This window comes from Conger conger, chromosome 7 (genome assembly GCF_963514075.1).
Source record: "Conger conger chromosome 7, fConCon1.1, whole genome shotgun sequence".
In the NCBI taxonomy this organism is placed as follows: Eukaryota; Metazoa; Chordata; class Actinopteri; order Anguilliformes; family Congridae; genus Conger; species Conger conger.
Genome location: NC_083766.1, coordinates 55742240 through 55767972, shown reverse-complemented (window position 1 = coordinate 55767972; position 25733 = coordinate 55742240). Strand labels below are relative to the sequence as shown.

Below are 25733 nucleotides of genomic sequence, written 5' to 3'. Positions count from 1 at the left end.
AGACTGGCCAAAAACTGTGAGAATCAGAAGCAGAGGTAGCTACGCAGTTTATGAACTCTGCTGGCTATCACGCCAATGTTGCGCAAGCTCCAAGGGGAACTAGACACAACCATCATTCTATGCCTCTTACCTACCCAACCAATGAGATCAGTAATGATCTGATTGGTTAAACAAGGACCTTTGCGTTTTTTTCCAGCTAATATTGGCTGGACTTTTGCCTGTAATGTTACTGTTGAAAGAATCAGAGCATGAGAGGACTAAGTTTGGAGAGCAGGGAGATGAAGTTTTGAGCGTGGAAATAATAAATCTTATTTAATATTGGCTGGAATTAGAAAACCTAAAAGTGCCCAATCCAATCAGATCATTCCTGAGGCATAGAACCATGGTCCTGTTTAGATCCCATCAGAGCACATGCAACATTGGCGTGATCGCCGGCAGATTTCATAAACTGTGTAGCTACATCTCCTTCTGATTCTCACAGTTTGTGGCCATTTCTGGCAACGTACGTGAGCTAGCTACCTTATGTTTACATACCTTTACATTTCCATAACATAACCAAGTTTGTCACTCGTACGGCCCAATAAATACCCCTAATCTTCTGGCCATTGATTCGCACCAAAAATCAGACGTATGAGAGGCCGAGGGCGGCTACTCCCTTAGCACGGTAAGCCAATGATACAGCGACTACTGAGCTGAGAGCAGCAACTGATTCGCCAACATCGGTGACTGATGAGCCAGCAGCGGTGAATGAGAGACTATGCAAGTAGCTACTGACACTCCAGGGCTGGCAACTCACCTCCCTAGACTAGCAACTCATCTACCTAGACTAGCAACTCACCCACCTAGACTAGCGAGATGGGTCGCTGGTCTAGGTTGGTGGGTCGCTAGTCCAGGTAGGTGGGTCGCTAGTCCAGGTAGGTGTGTTGCCAGTCCAGGTAAGTGGGTCGCTAGTCCATGTAGGTGTGTTGCCAGACCAGGTAAGTGGGTCGCTAGTCTAGGTAAGTGGGTCGCTAGTCCAGGTAGGTGTGTTTCCAGTCCAGGTAGGTGGGTTGAGAGCCTAGGGGTGACAGTAGCCACTTGCCTGGTCTTTCATTCACCACTGCCGGCTCATCAGTCGCTGATGCCGGCTAATCAGTAGCTGTGTCATTGGCTTACCACGATACGCGAATAGCCGCAGTCGTCCCCTCATACAGCCCCTCAATCTGCTGACTGTCACGCCAATGTTGCGCAAGCTCTGAGGTGATGTCGACACGACCATCGTTCTCTGCAGAATCGACTATTTCAAGACCAAGAGGAATTCTGCTCTCAGATTCATTGCTTGTGCGCTTGACTTTTGGCATTAAAGTATCGCCATCCAGGACCACTCGGCACGAAGAGGACGCTGCTGCTGCCCTGTCCCACACACCCCTGCTCTCCCTGCCGGCTCATGAAATAAAGCTTACGAACATTAAAAATGCTGTTTCGAGTCCTGCATGAGATCGAGCTCCTTCTCCCCTTAATGCTTTAAGGTCTAAGATCTTCTGCTCTTAATTATTGACTCAGCTCCATCATACTAACAGATTGCAATTGGTTAAAGCCATGTCCCAATGCTATAGGGATGGATCAGGCATTCAAAGAGGTTTGTTCCCAGGTGGTGGGCAACAAAGAATTAAGGTGTGACATAGATGAGAATTTGTGGCCCAATCCAGGGGACCCAGTTGACTAAGATTGATGTACATATCTTATATACACTATGTGTTTACAGTATTGGAATTGTTGCTACATTTTGTGTATTTTGTGTTTCCATTTTCTGTTGCCATTCTAATTCCTTTAAAATATGGTTTATTACATTGCATACAAAGTACCTTTCTTATTTTGTATTGGAATCTTGGGGTAATGTAAATAAAGATCTCTGTCTCCAGCTTTAACAGTGGGACTGTTCACAAAATGCACTTGCAGTGATTTGATAATTGGATTTAAGCCTGGTTGCTCCATGCATCATCTTCCCATCATTGCATTCTAAGTGGGTGAGAAGCCATTTAAATAGTCTGGAGATAAACCACGTTGCAAACAATGCTTTTCAGTATTACCTGTGCATATATAAAATGACATTGTCCAAGAAAATGGAGATTATAGATTATTAACTCTTAGATCAGAGTTAATATTTCATATATTTTCACAAAAGGCTGTGACTATAAAATTGAGTCGTAAGGTGAGCTGTGTGCCCAATAAAAGCAGTTACATTCAAGTACATTGTATTTGTGTTTTTTAAACAGACACTGTCACAAAGATGTTTTACTGGCTGAACCCCCTTAAAAACGTCTCAGTTGGAAGAAGCACCCATTTAAATGCTTCCTGTTGAAAATGTGAATGCTTTCCCATGCCTATCTTCTCCTGGTGAGGGAAAACAAGATTAGCCTGTCAAACCTGTCAGAACCAAGCAACTGGAACATGTACATTTAATGATAGTACATTTAATCGCCACACAAATTGTTTATGAAACTGATATGGACACAATTAAAGAAGTCAGTGAACGACAGAAGCTCTGCTAGTGGCCAGTGACCCTTCTCCACATGCCAGAGCCCTTCATTCTGCAAACCAAAATGAACTGTAGGCATGCAGTCTCACCTGAACTGCACAAGGCCCGGAAACTTCCATGCTAGTGGCTCGCTGGTCATGCCCCCAGATTCCACCCACCCCCCCTGCTGAACTCCTGAGTCATCTGTCTGTCCGAGCCACACACAGCAACCCGTGGTTTGGAATCACCAAGGGGATATCGAGCCAAACTACTGTTTGGAGAAAAATCTCACGCTTGCTGTAAATGATACAACGGCATGGCAAAACACAGAGAACAGCCATGTTGTGTCACGGACCGTGCCAAACCGGAGGAAAAGGGCAGCGTTTCTCCCGCCTGGCTGTCACTGATCACAGTGTCATCCATTTAAAATAGTCATACAGGAGACAGACAGAAACTATTTAATCCCATTGTATTTATTAACATATTATGCTTTGGTATTTTACAACTTTTGCACCCATACTTCTGGTTTCATTGAACAAACTAGAAAATGTACTAAGCACAAACTATATTTTAAAGTGGTTCAGGGATGTTGGAAATTTACAGGGAGCTGGTGCTTTGTGGCAAGCAGCATTTGTCTTAACAACAGTTCCTCAGTGGGAAATTAGTTTCTGCAAGTGCAGTGTATATTTATTTCAAACTGATTGAGGACGGTAATTAATTATAGAGGGCAATGTTAGGGCAAAGTTGATCGTATGGAAGTGATCTACAATCATTTTGCAATGGCCAGTGAAGTTAGTGTCACCTCTGCAGAGATTAACATGAACGGGGAGGTATTTGGCTTTGAGAGCTGGCTGTGTCAAGAGGAAAAAATACATGGAGGTACAATGGAGAGAGAGAGAGAAAGCAAGTGAGAAAGATGAAATCTATAACAGGCTTTTTCTGGTTATTTTTCATATTTACATATGAAATTGTATGTACTATTTATACTATACTATTAGCTAGGAAGTTGTCGGGGTATTTTAGGTGGCAGCAATTATTTTTTTATTGGAATATTTAGTGTCCAGGAAATGGACACATAAACGTCACATGAAAGAATCAATAACTTCCTCATCATCATCATCATCATCATCATCATCATCATTCAATAATGTATTTGCTAACTAATCTCTGTGATGCCTGAATAAGCCTTTCAGTTTCAGTTGTGAGAAAGCTCCAGAGAGCTTAGCGGTGTTTGGGTGGGAGGAGGGGATGTGCCACTGGTCTGGAACACCGTGACGCTGGTCCCTCATGGGCCTCGGTGGTGGCGGAGGCAGAGGAGGAAGAGGGTGGGCGGGCTCTCAGACGAAGTGAGGTGCTTGTCCTCAGGGACGCCGTAGTGGCCCTTGTGCTCCTCGAACAGCCCGCTGAGCTCACTCATGTAGCGCTCGTGAAGCTCGTTCAGCTCCTCGTCCGACGGCCTCTCCTTCCTCTCCACCGGGATGGGCTTCCCCACTGCGGAGAGACCGGGAAGACCAGGGGCAGGCGCACCGCGTAAGTAATACCACAAAATGCTCCAGCACAAATATGCTGCTGTAGCCTATCCACTTAGAGGTTTGACACCTTGTGTGTTCAGAGGTGTTCTAGTGCAACTGCTGCTCACTGGATGTTTTTCGCACTGTTCTCTGCCGACTCTAGAGACTAGGAGATCAGCAGTTTCTGATATACTCAAACCACCCTGTCCGGCACCAAGACCTTTATGTGGTGTTGAGGAAATCTTTCTGTCACTTCCTCCTCATCCCTTTTTCCGTGGGTGAAGTTTTAGTCGCAGCAATGATGTTGAAGAAGCACTCAATAAAACAGATTCATCTGGGGAATCTGGGTGCTCCGTGCAAGAAGCTTCAAGAGACCAGAGAATTCCAAAGTAACAGTAGGAAGTATCCTAGTCTTGATACAATATAGCTAACCTAACAATACACCGCACCACAGATCCAGCATTCTCATGTGAAAGCTCACCACAAACCATTCCAAAACAAACCTGTCGCCCCCTCAATGGGCTTTCTTTTAACTGATAATCCATGACCTCCTGATCGATACTCCTCACATTTCTGGCTTTGCCAGGCCAAATGACTCGTGGAGGTACATTTCAGGTCAACTGTCAGAGGGTTTGCACTCTCAGAAATAAGAAGATAGTGGAGGAACATTTTTGTTCTTCAAGGATCAAATTTCCTTAGCACTGCCGCCTCACAGCAAGGAGGTCCTGGGCTCGAATCCCCGTCGGCCAGGGCTTCTCTGTGTGGAGTTTGCATGTTCTCCCCGTGTTTGCGTGGGTTTCCTCCCACAGTCCAAAGACATGCAGGTTAGGCTGATTGGAGAGTTTAAATTGCCCATAGGTATGAGTGTGTGAGTGAATGGTGTGTGTGAGTGAATGGTGTGTCTGCCCTGCGATGGACTGGCAACCTGTCCACGGTGTATTCCTGGCTTTCGCCCAATGTATCCTGGGATAGGCTCCAGCCCCCCTGCGACCCTGTTCAGGATAAGCAGGTTAGGATAATGAATGAATGAAAATATTGGGGTGACTTCACCAACATTGCAGAAGGCAAGGAGTTCTGTTTTGATATTTTTGTAGTAAAACCGATGTTATTAATTGGAGAGCTATTCAATAAGCCAGTCAGTCAGGTGGCCAGCAAACCAATCTGTCAGTGACTCAGTACAGGTGAAAGAGATACACATACCTATTTCTGGGGCTGCTTAGCTGTAGAGAAAAATGATGCAACATCTATCCTGCTTTAGTGCAGCTAAGCAGACATCCTCTGTACATGTGCTGCTGCATAGGGCATAGTGTATAGGGACGTAAAGCAGAAGTCCTGCTGAATGGCATTTCCGGTATACTGCTGAGTGCTATGCTAGCGGAATTCATCATTCATCACCAATTCATCTAACTCTACGGCTACGCTAACTCAGGCATCTGTCTGGTGAACCGAAACTCCATCGAATACATCCTGTCCCGGAACGGAACGGGCAATGCCGTGGTCATTGTTGTTGGGGGAGCGGCAGAGTCCCTGAACTGCGCTCCCAGCATGAATTCTGTCACCCTGAAGAACCGCAAGGTATTTGTGAAATTGGCCCTGCAACAGGGGTAAGACTGCAGCGAAAAAACATACAAACAGACACTCTCTTCACTGGCTAACCCTTCTCAGCTGTGTGTATGTGTGCCTGAATATGTGTGAGTTTGCACGTTCTATGATGTGTGTGTATGCATTCTCTACACCAATTGAGTGTGTGTGTGTGTGTGTGTGTGTGAGTGTGTGTGTGCCAGAACCATGACTCATGCCACAGGGATAAAGAGCGATGACTCAGCACTATTAAGCCTCAGGTTACAGGGGATGACCCAGCAAGCCGCTGCCAGTGCTCATGTCTTTGAGGTGAAGCGTTGGTGACTGCAGATGCTCAATACTTTGGCTCCTTTGCCATTGAATCAAAACTGGCGTGGCAGGAAGTATACGATGTTCCATGGTCAAAGAAGATTAGGAGTTAATACTTTCCAAACTAATTATTTGTCCTCTGTATTTGCCTAGTTTGTCTCGACCAGACCGTTTGCCAAAAGGTGGGGGTTTGGGAAAACTGGTGCGGCAGCTGCAATGTGTGTAGCAGAGCCTGCTTTAGATAGTGTGGCCATTGTTCCTAGCAGAACTGGATCAAATGCATAACTGCTTCACATTCAAGTACTTTTCTGTGCTCAGTTGATCTTGCCTTGTTTTCACTTTTTGACAGTATTTCATAGGTTTCATTACACCAGACAAGCTCAGTAAAGCGTAGAAACGTTATTTGAATCCGAAACAATTCCGTGTTGGACCCAGGTCTGGTTCCTAGCAGTCAGTGTGAAAACAGAGGCTGCAGTACCCCTGAGGATAGTAGGTTTTAGAGTGAAGTGTTTAATTTTGGCGCTGTATTCCGACAGGGCTGACCTGGTGCCTGTGTACTCGTTTGGGGAGAACGAGGTCTACAAGCAGCTGATCTTCGAGGAGGGCACGTGGTGGCGGCTGGCTCAGAGGAGACTGCAGGAGTTGCTGGGGTTCGCAATCTGCTTGTTCCACCTGGGGCCTGGTGCCTTACTGTAAACCCATCACCACTGTCGGTGAGTGGCCTCTACCTGGGGCCTGGTGTCTTACTGTAAACCCATCACCATTGTCTGTGAGTGACCTTCACCTGGGGCCTGGTGCCTTACTGTAAACCCATCACCACTTTCGGTGAGTGACCTTCACCTGGGGCCTGGAGCCTTACTGTAAACCCATCACCACTGTCAGTGAGTGACCTTCACCTGGGGCCTGGTGCCTTACTGTAAACCCATCACCACTGTCGGTGAGTGACCTTCACCTGGGGCCTGGTGCCTTTCTGTAAACCCATCACCACTGTCGGTGAGTGACCACAAAATGAAGTATTAAACAAGAGAAACGAGCTGAATCACAGCAGGCTTACACAGTCAACACAATTCATGGTCAATATTTGCAGTGACCAAGGTCAAGTTCACATTAATATTTAACATCTGTTACACGCATTGAAACACCAAACAATGTTGTTAACTCTGTGAATAACCATCAATTGTGCTTTTTGTTATTGTATTTTGTTAATTATTTATTTTGAAAAAATGGGGCAGCCTATAGCCTAGTCGCTTAGGTGCTTGGCTGGGACCTAGAAGGACAATGGTTCGATCTTTAGTGTGTACACAATAAGATCAGTTGGGCCCTTGAGCTATGCCCTTAACCCCATGTTGCTCCAAGGGGGATTGGCCAGCCTACCCTGCTGTAAAACCCAGCTTGACCAGCTCGAAAATTGAGCTGGTCAACCAGCTAGTGCTGGTAACTTGCCCGATTTCTAACAGCTTTTTGAATGTCTGTGTTTCAGTTGGAGAGCCCATCACCGTGCCTAAGATCGAGGAGCCCAGCCAGGAAGTGGTGGACCAGTACCATGCCATGTACATCAGCTCTCTGGTTAAACTCTTCGACGAGTACAAGGTCCGCTTCGCCCAGAAGCATAGCGTCCTAGAGGTCCAGTGAGATGGGGCTTTTGGACCTCCGACAGAGAATTGTACTGCCTAGCTCAAACACCCCCCCCCCCCCCCATTCAAGTGCCTGGCTGAGATCTGGCAGCATTGTGGCAAGCAAGGAGGCTTCCCTCTTATTGAAACAGAGCATAATAAATATATAAAATTAATCATAATTTGTTATTCAGCCAGATGCTTTTATCCAGAGGGATTTACAGTTGATTAGACTAAGCCCCCCAGGAACAATGCAGGGTTAAGGGCCTTGCTCAAGGGGCCAACAGCTGCACAGATCTTATCGTGGCTACACTGGGGATCGAACCACCAACCTCCCGGCGCCCATTGAAGTACCTTAGCCGCTAGGCTACTCTTTTATCGCTCTCTAATATCCTGATCCTCCTGGGCTGCCGAGTGATGGGGCTGTTGCAGTGTATCCACAGCAACAAGGGTGATTGGAATAGATGGGGAACAATTGACTACCACATTTGGAGAAAATTGGGGGAAAAGTCAGAAACAGATTTATCAAAGAAATAAAGATTAAGAGATGGAGGAGGGGTAGGAGTTCTCCAGCACCATGCCGACCTTGGCCCCTACAGTTCTGCCCATCTGATCACCTTTTGGCCGCCCTCCATAACATCATGACTCCACCAGCACAGATAGATGGGCCCATGTATGGTATCATCTGGGACGTTAGTTTCTGCCGGGCTGCTCTGGTCCACAACTGGTTCCTTGCCCACCCTAGATATTCCAACATTTGTCTCCCACCATATTCACCATTTCTGAATCTAATAACTTTTCTCTGCATTGTGATGGAATGTTTATACACACACACACACACACACACACAGATGCCCGTTCTCCAGGCAATGGAGGAGTCATGTGGTGATATTCCTATAGAAGCATTCCAGGGTTGGATACGTCATGCCAGGAGATACCTTCCACTGCTTGGCCAGGAAAAACATCACCTGTAATGTAGATGTGGTTCTGTGGCCAGACAGAACGAAAGACAGAAAGCAGCCAAAATGTTTTGATAGTTATAATTTAGTCTACTGTGTACAGCATTTGTATTTCTCTTGTGTTTAGAGAACACCTTGAATACCAACAGAATGTGTTAAAATGTTCACATTAGTTCTGAAAAAAATATTTTTGTCATTTTATTGGTGTGTCTGTTTTATATTTTATAATATACAGTCTTACAATCAGCTACTGTCCAGTACTGTATGTGCAACACTGAAATTGCAAAAGGCATAAGCCTACTGATGAGTAAAGTGTTTTTCATTGAGAAAATCAGTGTTCAACTGGTTCTCAATAAGGTTTATTCATAGGATGCATGTGTGTAGAATTTTGACACAAAACAAATATTTTAAGAAGAAGTAATATGGTTTTTTTTGAGAACTTGAGGTATGGTTTCAGAAAACGTGTGTAAACATTTGAAAAAACTCATGCATGTGGATAGTATATCATGAAATGTAATGTGTATGATGAAAATACAGATCAACACTGCTGAAAAGGATTCCATGTCACTCTTACTTGGTTTTTTAATTATTTGTTCCTCCATCCCTGGCCCCCTCCCTTTTCTGCAACCCAGCCAATATGTGCATTTTAGGGGTGTTGGGGGAGGTGTGCTGCAGCATATCCCAGCATGCACTGGGCAAGAGGCAGGAGTACACTCTGGACCGGCAGCCAATTCACCACAGGCCCTTGAACCCAGAACACCAGAACATCTGATTTCTTTATGAATGTATTCTATGGCAGTGTCAGTGTGATTCTGTCTATGCAGGCCAAGACACAGGTCTATATATGTCGACAGGTGGGAGATACATTTATTTAGTTTAAGAAAGGGATATTTATCCTCAGGATTCAGACCTGGAAGGAATATTTTTTTCATATTAACAACGGCTGCATTCCTGTTTGAGAGAACTAATAGAGAACGGTAATTAATGATAGGAAGTGATAACTGAATGGTAATTAATGATAGGAAGTGATAACTGAATGGTAATTAATGATAGGAAGTGATAACTGAATGGTAATTAATGATAGGAAGTGATAACTGAATGGTAATTAATGATAGGAAGTGATAACTGAATGGTTAACTCGTCCACTTTAACTTCAGCGGGTTAGTTTTTTTGCTGAATCCGTTTTCTGCCAGTCGCCTTGGCTGAGCATCTGTGAAATTACAGAATTATAATTCTAGAGCTGGTAAATAGATAGAGGATGGCATCTCCAATGTCATTGCACTGGTCCCTTGCCTTGTGGGAAGAGTGACCCACAATCACAGACACCGTAGTTCCCCATAAATACACTCGGCTTCAATGGCCGAATCAGGGATTCCAAAATTGTGATCAAAATAGAAAATAAATAAATGAAAAAGCATCTAGATCATCACCTTTTCGGCAACATTATTGTGTCGTGTTATTTCTTGTTTGTTTGTTGTGTGGACGTATTCCCACGACCACTGTAAATTATTTTATTACTGTATTCTTTTTTTGGACATTTCTTTGATTTTACTGTTCAATGTAAAGCATTTAGCTACATTTTATGTATGAAAGGTGCTGTCTAAATACACATTATTATTATTATTATTATTATTATTATTATTATTATTATTATTATTAATTTGTTATTTTACTTAAGACCATTCTGTTCAGCTCAAAGATGCATATTATCGTCTTGTTTAAGCACAATGGAAATGATTGGAGATGTTAGCCATTAGCCTTAACAGGATGCTTTAATAAAATATGATAAATAAATACAAGATTATTGTTCATGAGAGTTCATAGAACGTATAAATCAGTGTAACTCAAAAACAAAAACAGTTTCCCCAGGCTGTCACGCGTGTGTGTTAATAAAAAAAAATACCCATTCCAGATATGGATCGTTCTTAATACGCGTCAGAAACCATTTGACCCGTGGAGTACGACTCCGTTTATAGGATAAAAATACAGCGATAACACAGATTCATTATTATGATTATTTCTGCGCAGTTATGGTTGTTCAAATCGAGGTGGTCGGGAGGGAAACGATTACCCACTACGGATAAGAAAAATGAAGGCTGTCAACAGAAAGAAGATCACGGTGGACTTGCACTTTAAGTAGGCAGGATCTTGCAGATCTTACAGAAAAATGTATATGAGTTTGTTCGGATCACCTTCCTTTTCATGCGTTCTATCATATAACTCAGTGATTTAACTAACCAGTGTGCTGCAGTGTACTTTACAACAAAATTAGCTAATAAATGTTGTGGCACCATGAGTAATTATATATCATAGCTAACTGGTTATATCGTAACTCTTCTGGACGAAAAGTCATTACGAAGACGAATAATTAACGATGGAAACTTCCACTTGTCAATGTAGCTAATTTGCTAGCTAGATCGCTACTGAAGTATCATATCCATAAATAAAACCTCGACTTGATTACCGAGTTGCAAAATGGCATGGTGTTACCGAAAAATGTGTTTTTCTGCACAATGCTGTGTGCAGAAAATATGTTTTACCGTTCGTGAGTGACATTGTCAAGGAAATTGTCACATGATTAAGAACGATCCATAGCATAGGTGTTCACTAACTCTGGTCGGTTACCGAACTAAAGGCCGTAACACACATTATTTGGACTTAATTATCATACTTACATGCTGCAAAATGACAATCGCTTTATGAAGTTGCGCTTTGTTTTTTTCCATAAGACTATGACTTTTTGATTCACAACATAAAATGTGGGTTTGTCAAAACTGAAGGGAAAGTAAATGCTACAAGCTATCTGCTACTATGATTGTAGCTACTACTACTGATGTGAATACAATTAGTCAATATTTTTTGCAGGGCAAGAGAACGGTTTGAGCATACATGCTATCTGACAGCGGTGTCTCTACCCAGGCTACCCGACCGACGATAAAATGTATGATTGTGTAAACCACGATATGAATATGCGAACCAATACATTATAGCAGGCAGTTGACGCTTCGCCGATTGCCATGACACAGATTTCCATGACAACCATGACAACAGAACGCTGTCAATCGCATGACGTAGCAGTACAGAGCGATTTTCGTGTGCTCCCTCTATGACGCAATAATCTAATATTGATGTGGACTATATATATCAGTTCATGAAAGAACGTGGTCAATACAAGTATTTGTTTGCGATTAATACGTGTATTTAAAATTCAAAGAAGACTTTTAGTGCGAGTGCATCGTTTTTGAAGATAAAAGGTACGTTTCCCACGTTTTTTATATTATGTCAATAATATATAATATCAATATAGTGTTTGAGTGGTCGAAATGCAGGTTATTGGTAGTTACTATGATTTTATGCAGGCTACATTTTATAGCAATTCACACATTAATGATCAATTGCCACATAGCAGCTACAGTACTTACATGACATTAACATTTAATTAGTTAAATGTTATTTATGGGGATTAATTGTTTGGAACTCTGAAATGACCTCATGCAAGAACCACTCACTAACAGATGTCTTTATTAAATCGCTTGTATGAGCGATTGGCGCATTCACCAATGTTCTAGTATTTCAATGGTTGCAACCTGCCCTACAAATTATTTAAAGCATTCCATTAATTTCTAATGAAGAGCCTTGCAATGCAGAAAAACATTTTTCGGTAACACCATGCCATTTTGCAACTCGGTAATCAAGTAGAGGTTTTATTTATGGATATGATACTTCAGTGGCGATCTAGCTAGCAAATTAGCTACATTGACAACTGGAAGTTTCAATCGTTAATTATTCCCTCGTTCAGGACGAGTAAGATCAACGGTCCGTCATATTATGTTTTGCCAAAATCCAAAGACCCGCAGTCTACCCAATCAGGTGCCAGCAACATGAAACGGTCCCTGTTCTTGTTGATCCCATTGGCCGTCTATCCAACAGAACTTAGAAAAGAATTTAGGAAAGTTTTATGAAGTCAAAAGCGTTTTTGAACAAAGAACAGAAATTGTACGATAAGATTACAAAAATGTTCTTGCAATGAGGCCCATTGTAATTAAGTCTACTTTAAACAACACAATCTTCATAGGTTGCCTACTGTTAAAAACTGACAAATCTTCTTCCCTTTCATTGGATAAACTTTAACATTTGTTACACTTATATATTGTTTAGTTTTTCATCTTTATTTGAATTAACCTAAACATTTTAATTTTAAAAGCTACATTTATAAATGTTGCTTTAGTCAATATAAGCATTTTTTTCAGTGTAACTAGGCCAATAGACTTTAGCGAAATTATTTTTGTAAAACCAGAAAGGAATAACATTGATAGCAAATATATCCCAGGGCTGGCATGATAGCTGCATAGCAAACTATCATGAATGCTAGCTATGGAAATAACACATTTAAAACTTTAGAAAAGATGGAATAATGCATGTGTGGAAATAATGCTTATTTATGTTTCGCAAATGATATACATAGCAAATTTGATCAATTAAGCCCTCCTGATCAGTCCAGAGCACGCCTAAATCAAAATCACAATGTACCATCATTCTGATAAACTTTTAAACTTTAGCCTATATCTTGCTTTTTAGAGAAATTTCGTAAAAATGTCCTCCCCTTCCCTGGTTTTGAGACAAAGCATTAAAGAATTGAGCTACTAATTCACAGATAGAAAATAAGCTTGAACATGAGTAATAAGCAGTTTTTGGGTTTAACCTCCTTTTCTTCTGTACCCCATTCCAGCTTTCTGAAATGGCCGCCCAAGATTGGCGCAAGGTCTGCCGCAGCAAGTTCACCAGCTGTTTATCTGGCCGAATCTCGTATACCCAGGATGAGCTCCTGAAGCTCCAACATCTGGACACCACACCGCTGCAAATCCCGGATGAAGTTCGAAGAAGGAGACCGGGTGCTGTACAAACCAGTTTTAACTTTAGATTTACGTGTGTTTTAGGTATAATGTGGGTGCGTTTAATACATTTTTCAGTGTATTATTTTTTTGCTTTTGACTCATGAAATATTTCTCCCGTGAAGACGTCAACCTTCACAAGGCAGAGGCTGCATGGAAGCCAGTGGTGAAGAAGACTGGAGGGAAACAGGCCTCGGAGGAGACCGTGACCGAGGAGCTGTTCAGCCCAATGCTCAGCATTCTCAACAAGTTGGCCATCGAAAAGTTTGAGCGGCTCATGAACCAAGTCACTGAGCTCTCAATTAATACAGAGGCTCAGCTTGAGGGTGTACTTGGTAGTATGATCTTTGAGAAAGCCATTTGTGAGCTCAAATTTGCCAGCACCTATGCTTTGCTGTGTCAAAGCCTTAAGGAAGTGAGTATGCTACGTCCATGCTATGGAATATGCTTTAGAGGTTGCCTATTCTAATGGATAAGTCTGGGACACTTGATTTTTAAATGTTTACTCCTGCCATTGATTGCCCTTGACTAAAGCATTGGCTTCAGAACTGGAGTTGGTTCCCAGGCTTCTAAGTAGCTAGGATCTAACAAATGCAGAGGACACTGTACATGGTTCAATACAGTGTATCTTGTCTTATCTTTGAAATAAAGGTACAAAAATTGCCTAAATGCCAGATAATGTCTTATCTCTTTCAGAATAACTGGGTCCCCAGGAGGGGTGAACAGGGGCCGGAAACCATCAGCCTGGTCCATAAGGATGCCGAGATGGAGAGCCAGCTGGAAATTATGAAGGCGGAGCATTCCAAGATGGAGGAGAGCAGGAACACTATCCCTGTCTCTTCCGAGTATGCCATCACCAACACCAACCAGCCCTGCGATATTTGCCCGGTGAGACCAAAATATCTTTCCATCTTTGCTCAAAGTAGACTTATCTACATATATGCGCAAGACCAAAATATTCCTCTCCTACACAGAGAGTTAGTTTTTTTCCACAGCTTGCTGGAGGGATGACAGAATCTTCATCCTCTGTGCACCAATATTAGCCTACATGATACAAACAAAGTCATTTCAACACTTGCATATTTTAAAGATTTTAACTGGTAGTGGTTCATATGGTCCAAATGCTACACCCACGAAATATGAAATATTGATCTTGATTTGGGGGAAAGCTGAATATGTTTGCATTTACACTTATCTCCTGTGACCCTCAGCCCTTGATTGACCCACCAACTACGCCAACTATGGTGGAAACCATCTCCAAACCAGCTGTGGAAGGCATTGTCTCCAAACTAACTGTGGAGGAGGCACAGTCTCAACCAGTTGACTCCAAAACACTTGTGGACAAGGATGAATCTGAACTATCTGAATACGAAACGATCGTCGATGAGGAAGAGTCTGAACTATCTGACTACGAAACGATCGTTGATGAGGATGAGTCTGAACTATCTGACTACGAAACGATTGTCGATGAGGAAGAGTCTGAACCATCTGACTACGAAACGATCGTTGATGAGGAAGAGTCTGATCTATCTGACTACGAAACAATCGTCGATGAGGATGAGTCTGATCTATCTGACTACGAAACGATCGTTGATGAGGAAGAGTCTGAACCATCTGACTACGAAACGATCGTCGATGAGGAAGAGTCTGAACCATCTGACTACGAAACGATCGTTGATGAGGACGAATCTGAACCATCTGACTACGAAACAATCGTCGATGAGGATGAGTCTGAACTATCTGACTACGAAACGATCGTTGATGAGCAAGAGTCTGATCTATCTGACTACGAAACGATCGTCGATGAGGACGAATCTGACCTATCCGACTACGAAACGATCGTCGATGAGGAAGAGTCTGAACTATCTGACTACGAAACGATCGTCGATGAGGATGAGTCTGATCTGTCTGACTACGAAACGATCGTCGATGAGGAGGAGTCTGATCTATCTGACTACGAAACGATCGTTGATGAGGAAGAGTCTGATCCATCTGACTACGAAACGATCGTCGATGAGGACGAATCTGACCTATCTGACTACGAAACGATCGTCGATGAGGAAGAGTCTGAACTATCTGACTACGAAACGATCGTCGATGAGGATGAGTCTGAACCATCTGACTACGAAACGATCGTCGATGAGGATGAGTCTGAACCATCTGACTACGAAACGATCGTCGATGAGGAAGAGTCTGTTCTATCTGACTACGAAACGATCGTTGATGAGGATGAATCTGAACCATCCGACTACGAAACAATCGTCGATGAGGACGAATCTGATCTATCTGACTACGAAACGATCGTCGATGAGGATGAGTCTGAACCATCTGACTACGAAACGATCGTCGATGAGGATGAGTCTGAACCATCTGACTACGAAACGATCGTCGAAGAGGACGAATCTGATCTATCTGACTACGAAACGATCGTCGATGAGGAAGAGTCTGAACTATCTGACTACGAAACGATCGTCGATGAGGATGAGTCTGAACCATCTGACTACGAAACGATCGTCGATGAGGAAGAGTCTGTGCTATCTAACTCCGAAACGATGATGGAGGAGGTTCAGACTGAACCAACTGACTCTGAACAACCTGTGGAAGAGTCTGAACCAACTGACTCTGAAACTATCATGGACAAGGACAAGTCTGAACTATCTGACTCCAAAACGACCATCGCAGAAGATGAGTCTGAACTATCTGACTCCGAAACGATTGTTGCAGAGGACAAGTCTGAGCTATCTGAATCCAGAACGATCATCGCAGAGGACGAGTCTGAGCTATCTGACTCCGAAATAATCATCGCAGAGGACGAGTCTGACCTATCTGACTCCGAAACAATCATCGCAGAGGACGAGTCTGAGCTATCTGACTCCGAAACAATCATCGCAGAGGACGAGTCTGAGCTATCTGACTCCGAAACAATCATCGCAGAGGACGAGTCTGAGCTATCTGACTCCGAAACAATCATCGCAGAGGACGAGTCTGAGCTATCTGACTCCGAAACAATCATCGCAGAGGACGAGTCTGAGCTATCTGACTCCGAAACAATCATCGCAGAGGACGAGTGTGAGCTATCTGACTCCGAAACAATCATCGCAGAGGACGAGTCTGAGCTATCTGACTCTGAAACAATCATCGCAGAGGACGAGTCTGAGCTATCTGACTCCAAAACGATGATGGAGGAGGTTCAGACTGAACCAAGTGACTGTGAACAACCTGTGGAGGAGTCTGAACCAACTGACTCTGAATCTATCATGGAAAAGGACAAGTCTGAACTATCTGACTCCAAATCGATCATCGCCAAGGACAAGTCTGAAGTATCTGACTCCAAAACGATCATCACCGAGGACAAGTCTGAACTATCTAACTCCGAAACGATGATGGAGGAGGTTCAGACTGAACCAACTGACTCTGAACAACCTGTGGAGGAGTCTGAACCAACTGACTCTGAAACTATCGTGGACAAGGACAAGTCTGAACTATCTGACTCCAGAACAATCATCGCTGAGGACAAGTCTGAACTATCTGACTCCAAAACGATCGTCGCTGAGGACAAGTCTGAGCTATCTGACTCCAAAACGATGATGGAGGAAGTTCAAACTGAACCAACTGACTCTGATCAACCTGTGGAGGAGTCTGAACCAACTGACTCTGAAACTATCGTGGACAAGGACAAGTCTGAACTATCTGACTCCAAAACGATTGTCGCTGAGGACAAGTCTGAGCTAGCTGACTCCAAAACGATGATGGAGGAAGTTCAAACTGAACCAACTGACTCTGAACAACCTGTGGAGGAGTCTGAACCAACTGACTCTGAAACTATCGTGGACAAGGACAAGTCTGAACTATCTGACTCCAAAACAATCGTCGCTGAGGACAAGTCTGAGCTATCTGACTCCAAAACGATGATGGAGGAAGTTCAAACTGAACCAACTGACTCTGAACAACCTGTGGAGGAGTCTGAACCAACTGACTCTGAAACTATCGTGGACAAGGACAAGTCTGAACTATCTGACTCCAGAACAATCATCGCTGAGGACGAGTCTGAACTATCTGACTCCGAAACGATTGTTGCAGAGGACAAGTCTGAGCCATCTGACTCCGAAACAATAATGGAGGAGGTTCAGACTGAACCAACTGACTCTGAACAACCTGTGGAGGAGTCTGAACCAACTGACTCTGAAACTATCGTGGACAAGGACAAGTCTGAACTATCTGACTCCAGAACAATCATCGCTGAGGACGAGTCTGAACTATCTGACTCCAAAACGATTGTTGCAGAGGACAAGTCTGAGCTATCTGACTCCGAAACGATAATGGAGGAGGTTCAGACTGAACCAACTGACCCCAACCAAACTGTGGAGGTGGCTGAGACTGAAATCACTGTGAAGGAGACTACCTCCACACCAACTGTGCAGAATGACTTGCCAGGTGTGGAGGAGAACAGTGGACAGGACATAGTGTCTGCTAACTGCAGCAGCATGGACACCAGTCAGTGCTGTGAGATCCCCATGGTGAGAACAGAACCTAATTTCTGCCATTCGTTTAGTTCAAAGTTTCTTGTTAATGATGGTTCGAATTCCACCTTGATTGAATTAGGTGGTATATAACTTAAACATCTCAAAAGATGTGATCAGCAGTACTGATGTGGATGAGCTGGGGCTACAGGGTTAGGTTCTTGTCCCACGGATATAAAATCTGTATTTTGATAACATTACAGGTCCAGTGTTGTGAAACGCCGAAAATGATCAGCAGCAATTCATTCTGCACCGACTTGATGGTTCACAAGGTACAAAACGCCTGGAGGCCGTCCTTTAAGAAGGACCGAGCAGAGCATGACCCGGAGATGACCGTGACCCAGGAGCTGTTTCGACATATGCGCAGTATCCTCAACAAGCTGACTCCTGAGAAGTTTGACCAGCTGGTCAGTCAGGTCCCCAGGCTCCAGATGGATACAACGGAACGCCTCCAGGGCGTTGTGGACATCATTTTTGAGAAGGCCATCTTCGAGCCCAAATTTTCCAGCACTTACGCAAAGATGTGCCAGTACCTTATGGAGGTGAGTATCAGTCTGTGACCAGTCCATACAACCGGAATGATGCTGATGTATTCTTATATGATGGAAAGGAAAAGTACCAAGTCCAATGCTCCTGTCTGTCTGTATGTAATTTAGGTCAAATATGTAATTGTTTTGGATTCAAATACTTTTCTGCATGCAATTGAGCCAACCAAGAAGGCTAGAAGGTGGGGTTTGCACCTTTTGAGAGTATTTCATAGATTTCAATACAACAGACAAGCTCAGTAATTAAAAAAAGAAACTGTACTTGGGTCTGAAGGACTGGACTTTGTGCGACTGCTATAACTTCCATTTGAGTATCATCTGAAGAAGCCTGGATCTAAACATGAATCTGGTGTCCTTATTCCCTCAGCTCAATGCTCCCATCAATGACTCCCCAAAAGTGACTCTTAACTTCCGGTTGGCGATTCTGAACTGCTGCTGGGTGGAGTTCAACCTGGCCAATGAGCACCCAAAAGAGGAGCTTGAGGCCAACAGCACTGCCCGCCGCCAACGTGCACTTGGTAACATCAAGTTCCTTGGTGAGCTATTCAAGCTGGATATAGCTGAGGAGCTCTCCATGCACAGGTCCATTGGCACTCTACTGAACAGCCAGGGGGAGGGGGCACTCGAGTGCCTGTGCTGTCTGTTGTCCACCATTGGCAGCAAGCTGGACTGTGGTCAAGCCAAGGTACTGCAGAGCAGGCTGTATCTCTTTCAAAAATGAAATCCACGCGCGTGCGTGCGCACACACACACTGACTGTCCCTCTTCTCTCTTCTCTGCAGTACCATATGGATAAATACTTCCATCAAATCGAGCAGATCTTGAAGAATGGCAAGAAGACATCCAGAATCCGTTTCATGCTTCAAGACATAACGGACCTGAGACAGGTACTGTCACACCCCCCTTAACATCCAAGCCTCACCACTGTTCTGTTCAGCCACACCCCTAAGCATCCATGTCCCAGCCATCTTTTCTTTATCCACAGCTCAAATAATCTCAGCTCCACCCCTCTTATTTGAAACCACACCCTCTTCTTTTTAGCCCTGCCCCGCTGTATTGGGTAACTTACCTCCTTTGCCTCATATTCATGTTGAGGACTGTGATGGCTTATGCAGTTAAGTGCAGCAAAAACGTGTACTTGTACTCACTGGCTCATCATACATTTACTGGCATACATTCTCCATTTCTTTCCCCTTTTCAAATGTCACATCCGTGGTACCACTGTCTGGATTTACCTGCAGAACATTAAATAACAGATGTCTCATTTACTCCCCCCTCCCCCCAGAATAATTGGGCCCCACGGAGTGCCGACCAGGGCCCCAAAACCATCAGCCAGGTCCACAAAGATGCGGAGCTTGAGACCCAGCAGGAGAGATCCAAGGTGGAGCAGCAGATTAAAAGAAAAAACCTGGACCAACATGGCTATCGTAGAGAACGTCGGAACTGGGGTAGAGAACAATACTGGAACCACGGGGAACGGCAGGCCCATCAAGCAGAGGAGCGTTGGGGCCGTGGGGAACGTAGAGGAGGAGCGGAACGTAGGAGATGTGGGGAGCCACAACCTACTTGGAACCGTGGCGGCCGCCAGGAGAACGAGGCCATAAACACAGCACCTGTCTCTGAACAAACCACGCCTATCAACACCAGCCAGGGCCCCAAAACCATCAGCCAGGTCCATAAAGATGCGGAGGTTCAGACCCAGCAGGAGAGGTCTAAGGTGGAGCAGCAGATCAAAACAAAAAACCTGGACCAACAGGGCTATCGAAGAGAACGTCGGAACTGGGGTAGAGAACAATACTGGAACCACGGGGAACGGCAGGCCCATCAAGCAGAGGAGCGTTGGGGCCGTGGGGAACGTAGAGGAGGAGCGGAACGTAGGAGATGTGGGGAGCCACAACCTACTTGGAACCGCGGCGGCCGCCAGGAGAACGAGGGCATAAACACAGTACCTGTCCCTGAACAAACCACACCTATCAACACCAGCCAGGGCCCCAAAACCATCAGCCAAGTCCATAACGATGCGAAGGTTCAGACCCAGCAGGAGAGGTCCAAGGTGGAGCAGCAGCTCCAAGCCAAAAATAACAGCTTGGACCAGCAGGGCTATAGGCAAGACCGACGGAATGGAAGGGAATGGCGAGATTCTGGGAGGGAAGAGCGTGGAAGCCGCAGGGATCAGGGCCAGGGTGGACAGCAAGGATGGTGCCATGGGGTACGGAGCGGAAGGGAAGAGTGTGGGAGCCGCAGGGAACACAGGGACCATGGAGGAGAGGAACGTAGGGATCGTGGAGGAGAGGAACACAGGGACCATGGAGGAGAGGAAAGTAGGAGATGTGCGGAGCCACAACCTGCTGGGAACCGCAGCGGCCAACAGCAGAACGAGGGCATGAATACGACACCTCTTCCTGAAACTAAGCCCATCAACACCAGCCGAAGTAAGTCTACGTACTCCTTTATTGAGACACATGAACACACCCTCAACAACACCAGCCAAAGTAGGTCTACACACTCTCATTTACACACACAAACAAAACCCCAACAATACCAGCCATATATGTAAGCATTTAAGTATCATGGTTTGTCTCCACAGGACCAGCGGGTGTTCCTCCCAGAACCCTGAAATACATCAACAGCCTGCTACAGCCAGGCTTCACACGCCGCTTCTAAGACAACAGCAACATTCCCGAGGTCAGTTCCCCACATGCCTATCTGTCATGGCTATGTTTGTGTTTCAGCCGCTTACAGGAGCGTCTGTCTGTTACTGGTGTCCAGCTGTCGGCCTCCCAATCTGCGATATTGGCTGTAGAGTAAAATCACTCAGGCAGTGTAAGGTTTTGGCACTAGATCCGGGCTGCCCAGCCCTATCCCTGGAGCTCTACCGTCCTGGTCCTGTTGGTTTTCATTCTAACCCAAACAAACGACAAGTCAGTGAGAGATGCAGTTGAGCTGCTAATTAGTTGAATCAGGTCCACCACCAAATTTAGGCTGGAGTGAAAACCAATGGGACTGTAGATCTCCAGGAACAAGGTTGGGCAGCCCTGCAGAGTGAGATGGATAAGGCAGATTGTGATGACCATTTTTTTCTCCATGCAGGAAGTTTGAGCCAAGACTATGGAGTTAATGTAATGCCAAAAGTCGAGCATGCAAGAAATGAATTTGAGAGTAGAATTCCTGTTGGTCCGCACAGATTTATTCTGTTCACACCCAACCTCTGTGCGCACACTCAGATTTGGCCTACTTGCACACAGATTTATTTTGACGCTCAAAACTTCATCTCCCTGCTCTCCAAGCTTAGCCCTCTCATGCTCAGATTTTTTCAACAGTAACATTACAGGCAAAGGTCCAGCCAGTATTAGGAAATATAAAACTTAGAACGCCCGTTTAACCAATCAGATCATTACTGATCTCATTGGTTGGGTAGGTAAGAGGCATAGAATGATGGTCCTGTCTAGATCCCATCAGAGCACAAGCAACATTGGCGTGATAGCCGGCAGAGTTCATAAACTGTGTAGCTACATCTCCTTCTGATTCTCACAGTTTGTGGCCATTTCTGTGTATCTGGCAACGTGCATGAGCTAGCTACCTTATGTTTGCATACCTTTACGTTTCAGTAACATAACCAAGTTTGTCACTCATACGGCCCAATAAATACCCCTAATCTTATGGCCATGGATTTGCACCAAAAATCAGATGTATTAAAAAGGCTACTCCCGTACCGTGGTAAGCCAATGACAGAGCTACTGATGAGTCGAGAGCAGCAACTGATTAGCCAGCAGCGGTGACTGATTAGCCAGCAGCGGTGACTGATGAGCCAGCAGTGGTCAATGAGAGACCATGCAAGTGGCTACTGACACTCCTAGGCTGTCAACCCACCTGCCTAGACTAGCCATCCACTTACCTAGACTAACAACTCACCCTCCTAGACTAGCGACCCACCTATCTAGATTAACAACTCACCTACCTAGACTAGCAACCCATCTGCCGAGACTAGCGGCCCGCCTCCCTAGACTAACAACGCAGTGGGGTTGGGTTGCTTCTAGGTAGATTGGTTGCTAGTCTAGGTAGGTGGGTAGCTGGGTCGCTAGTGTAGGTAGGTGGGTCGCTAGTTTAGGTAGGTGGGTCGCTAGTTTAGGTAGGTGGGTTGCTAGTCTAGGTAGGTGGGTCGCTAGCTTAGGTAGGTGGGTCACTAGTCTTTGTTGGTGGGTCGCTAGTTTAGGTAGGTGGGTCGCTTGTCTAGGTAGGTGGGTCGCTAGTCTAGGTAGGTGGGTAGCTAGTCTAGGTAGCTGGGTCACTAGTGTAGGTAGGTGGGTCGCTTGTTTAGGTAGGTGGGTCGCTAGTCTTTGTAGGTGGGTCGCTAGTTTAGGTAGGTGGGTTGCTAGTCTAGGTAGGTGGGTCGCTAGTTTAGGTAGGTGGGTCGCTAGTCTAGGTAGGTGGGTCGCTAGTGTAGGTAGGTGGGTCACTAGTCTTTGTTGGTGGGGCGCTAGTTTAGGTAGGTGGGTCGCTAGTGTAGGTAGGTGGGTCGCTAGTTTAGGTAGGTGGGTAGCTAGTCTAGGTAGCTGGGTCGCTAGTTTAGGTAGGTGGGTTGCTAGTCTTTGTAGGTGGGTCACTAGTTTAGGTAGGTGGGTCGCTAGTCTAGGTAGGTAGGTCGCTTCTAGGTAGATTGGTAGCTAGTCTAGGTAGCTGGGTCGCTAGTGTAGGTAGGTGGGTTGCTAGTCTTTGTAGGTGGGTCGCTAGTTTAGGTAGGTGGGTCGCTAGTCCAGGCAGGTGGGTCGCTAGTCCAGGCAGGTGGGTTGCTAGTCCAGGTAGGTGGGTTGAGAGCCTAGGGGTGACAGTTGCCGCTTGCATAGTCTCTCATTCCCTACTGCTGGCTCATCAGTCGCTGATGGCGGCTAATCAGTGCCACTGCCGGCTCATCAGTAGCTGTGTCATTGGCTTACCACGATATGGGAGTAGCTGCCCTCGGCCTCTCATACATCAAATATTTGGCACAAACCAAACCCCTTAAGATTTGAGGTGTTTACTGGATCGTACCAGTGAGAAACTTGGTTATGTTATCGAATCATGGAGGTAAGCAAACATGAGGAAGTTAGCTCATGTACGTTGTCACCTACACAAGACTGGCCAAAAACTGTGAGAATCAGAAGCAGAGGTAGCTACGCAGTTTATGAACTCTGCTGGCTATCACGCCAATGTTGCGCAAGCTCCAAGGGGAACTAGACACAACCATCATTCTATGCCTCTTACCTACCCAACCAATGAGATCAGTAATGATCTGATTGGTTAAACAGGGACCTTTGCGTTTTTTTCCAGCTAATATTGGCTGGACTTTTGCCTGTAATGTTACTGTTGAAAGAATCAGAGCATGAGAGGACTAAGTTTGGAGAGCAGGGAGATGAAGTTCTGAGCGTGGAAATAATAAATCTTATTTAATATTGGCTGGAATTAGAAAACCTAAAAGTGCCCGTTTAACCAATCAGATCATTCCTGAGGCATAGAACCATGGTCCTGTTTAGATCCCATCAGAGCACATGCAACATTGGCGTGATCGCCGGCAGATTTCATAAACTGTGTAGCTACATCTCCTTCTGATTCTCACAGTTTGTGGCCATTTCTGGCAACGTACGTGAGCTAGCTACCTTATGTTTACATACCTTTACATTTCCATAACATAACCAAGTTTGTCACTCATACGGCCCAATAAATACCCCTAATCTTCTGGCCATTGATTCGCACCAAAAATCAGACGTATGAGAGGCCGAGGGCGGCTACTCCCTTAGCACGGTAAGCCAATGATACAGCGACTACTGAGCTGAGAGCAGCAACTGATTCGCCAACATCGGTGACTGATGAGCCAGCAGCGGTGAATGAGAGACTATGCAAGTGGCTACTGACACTCCAGGGCTGGCAACTCACCTACCTAGACTAGCAACTCATCTACCTAGACTAGCAACTCACCTACCTAGACTAGCGAGATGGGTCGCTGGTCTAGGTTGGTGGGTCGCTAGTCCAGGTAGGTGGGTCGCTAGTCCAGGTAGGTGTGTTGCCAGTCCAGGTAAGTGGGTCGCTAGTCCATGTAGGTGTGTTGCCAGACCAGGTAAGTGGGTCGCTAGTCCAGGTAAGTGGGTCGCTAGCCCAGGTAGTTGTGTTTCCAGTCCAGGTAGGTGGGTTGAGAGCCTAGGGGTGACAGTAGCCACTTGCCTGGTCTTTCATTCACCACTGCCGGCTCATCAGTCGCTGGTGCCACGATACGCGAGTAGCCGCAGTCGTCCCCTCATACAGCCCCTCAATCTGCTGACTGTCACGCCAATGTTGCGCAAGCTCTGAGGTGATCTCGACACGACCATCGTTCTCTGCAGAATCGACTATTTCAAGACCAAGAGGAATTCTGCTCTCAGATTCATTGCTTGTGCGCTTGACTTTTGGCATTAAAGTATCGCCATCCAGGACCACTCGGCACGAAGAGGACGCTGCTGCTGCCCTGTCCCACAAACCCCTGCTCTCCCTGCGGGCTCATGAAATAAAGCTTACGAACATTAACAATGCTGTTTCGAGTCCTGCATGAGATCGAGCTCCTTCTCCCCCTAATGCTTTATGGTCTAAGATCTTCTGCTCTTAATTATTGAATCAGCTCCATCATACTAACAGATTGCAATTGGTTAAAGCCATGTCCCAATGCTATAGGGATGGATCAGGCATTCAAAGAGGTTTGTTCCCAGGTGGTGGGCAACAAAGAATTAAGGTGTGACATAGATGAGAATTTGTGGCCCAATCCAGGGGACCCAGTTGACTAAGATTGATGTACATACCGTACATACACTATGTGTTTACAGTATTGGAATTGTTGCTTCATTTTGTGTATTTTGTGTTTCCATTTTGTGTTGCCATTCTAATTCCTTTAAAATATGGTTTATTACATTGCATACAAAGTACCTTTCTTATTTTGTATTGGAATCTTGGGGTAATGTAAATAAAGATCTCTGTCTCCAGCTTTAACAGTGGGACTGTTCACAAAATGCACTTGCAGTGATTTGATAATTGGATTTAAGCCTAGTTGCTCCATGCATCGTCTTCCCATCATTGCATTCTAAGTGGGTGAGAAGCCATTTAAATAGTCTGGAGATGAACCACGTTGCAAACAATGCTTTTCAGTATTACCTGTGCATATATAAAATGACATTGTCCAATAAAATGGAGATTATAGATTATTAACTCTGAAATCAGAGTTAATATTTCATATATTTTCACAAAAGGCTGTGACTATAAAATTGAGTCGTAAGGTGAGCTGTGAGCCCAATAAAAGCAGTTACATT

At 44.9% G+C, this 25733-nt stretch overlaps 1 protein-coding gene across 1 annotated transcript; it reads left to right on the top strand.

Moving 5' to 3' along the window:
* The first annotated feature begins 4599 nt into the window (after nt 1-4599).
* LOC133133365 (diacylglycerol O-acyltransferase 2-like) lies at nt 4600-7985 on the top strand. The gene is made up of 5 exons (XM_061249464.1): nt 4600-4612; nt 5438-5612; nt 6435-6580; nt 6785-6835; nt 7379-7985. The coding sequence occupies exons 1-5, from the start codon at nt 4600-4602 to the stop codon at nt 7528-7530; spliced, it is 537 nt and encodes a 178-aa protein (XP_061105448.1). The 3' UTR covers nt 7531-7985.
* Nucleotides 7986-25733: the final 17748 nt, after the last annotated feature.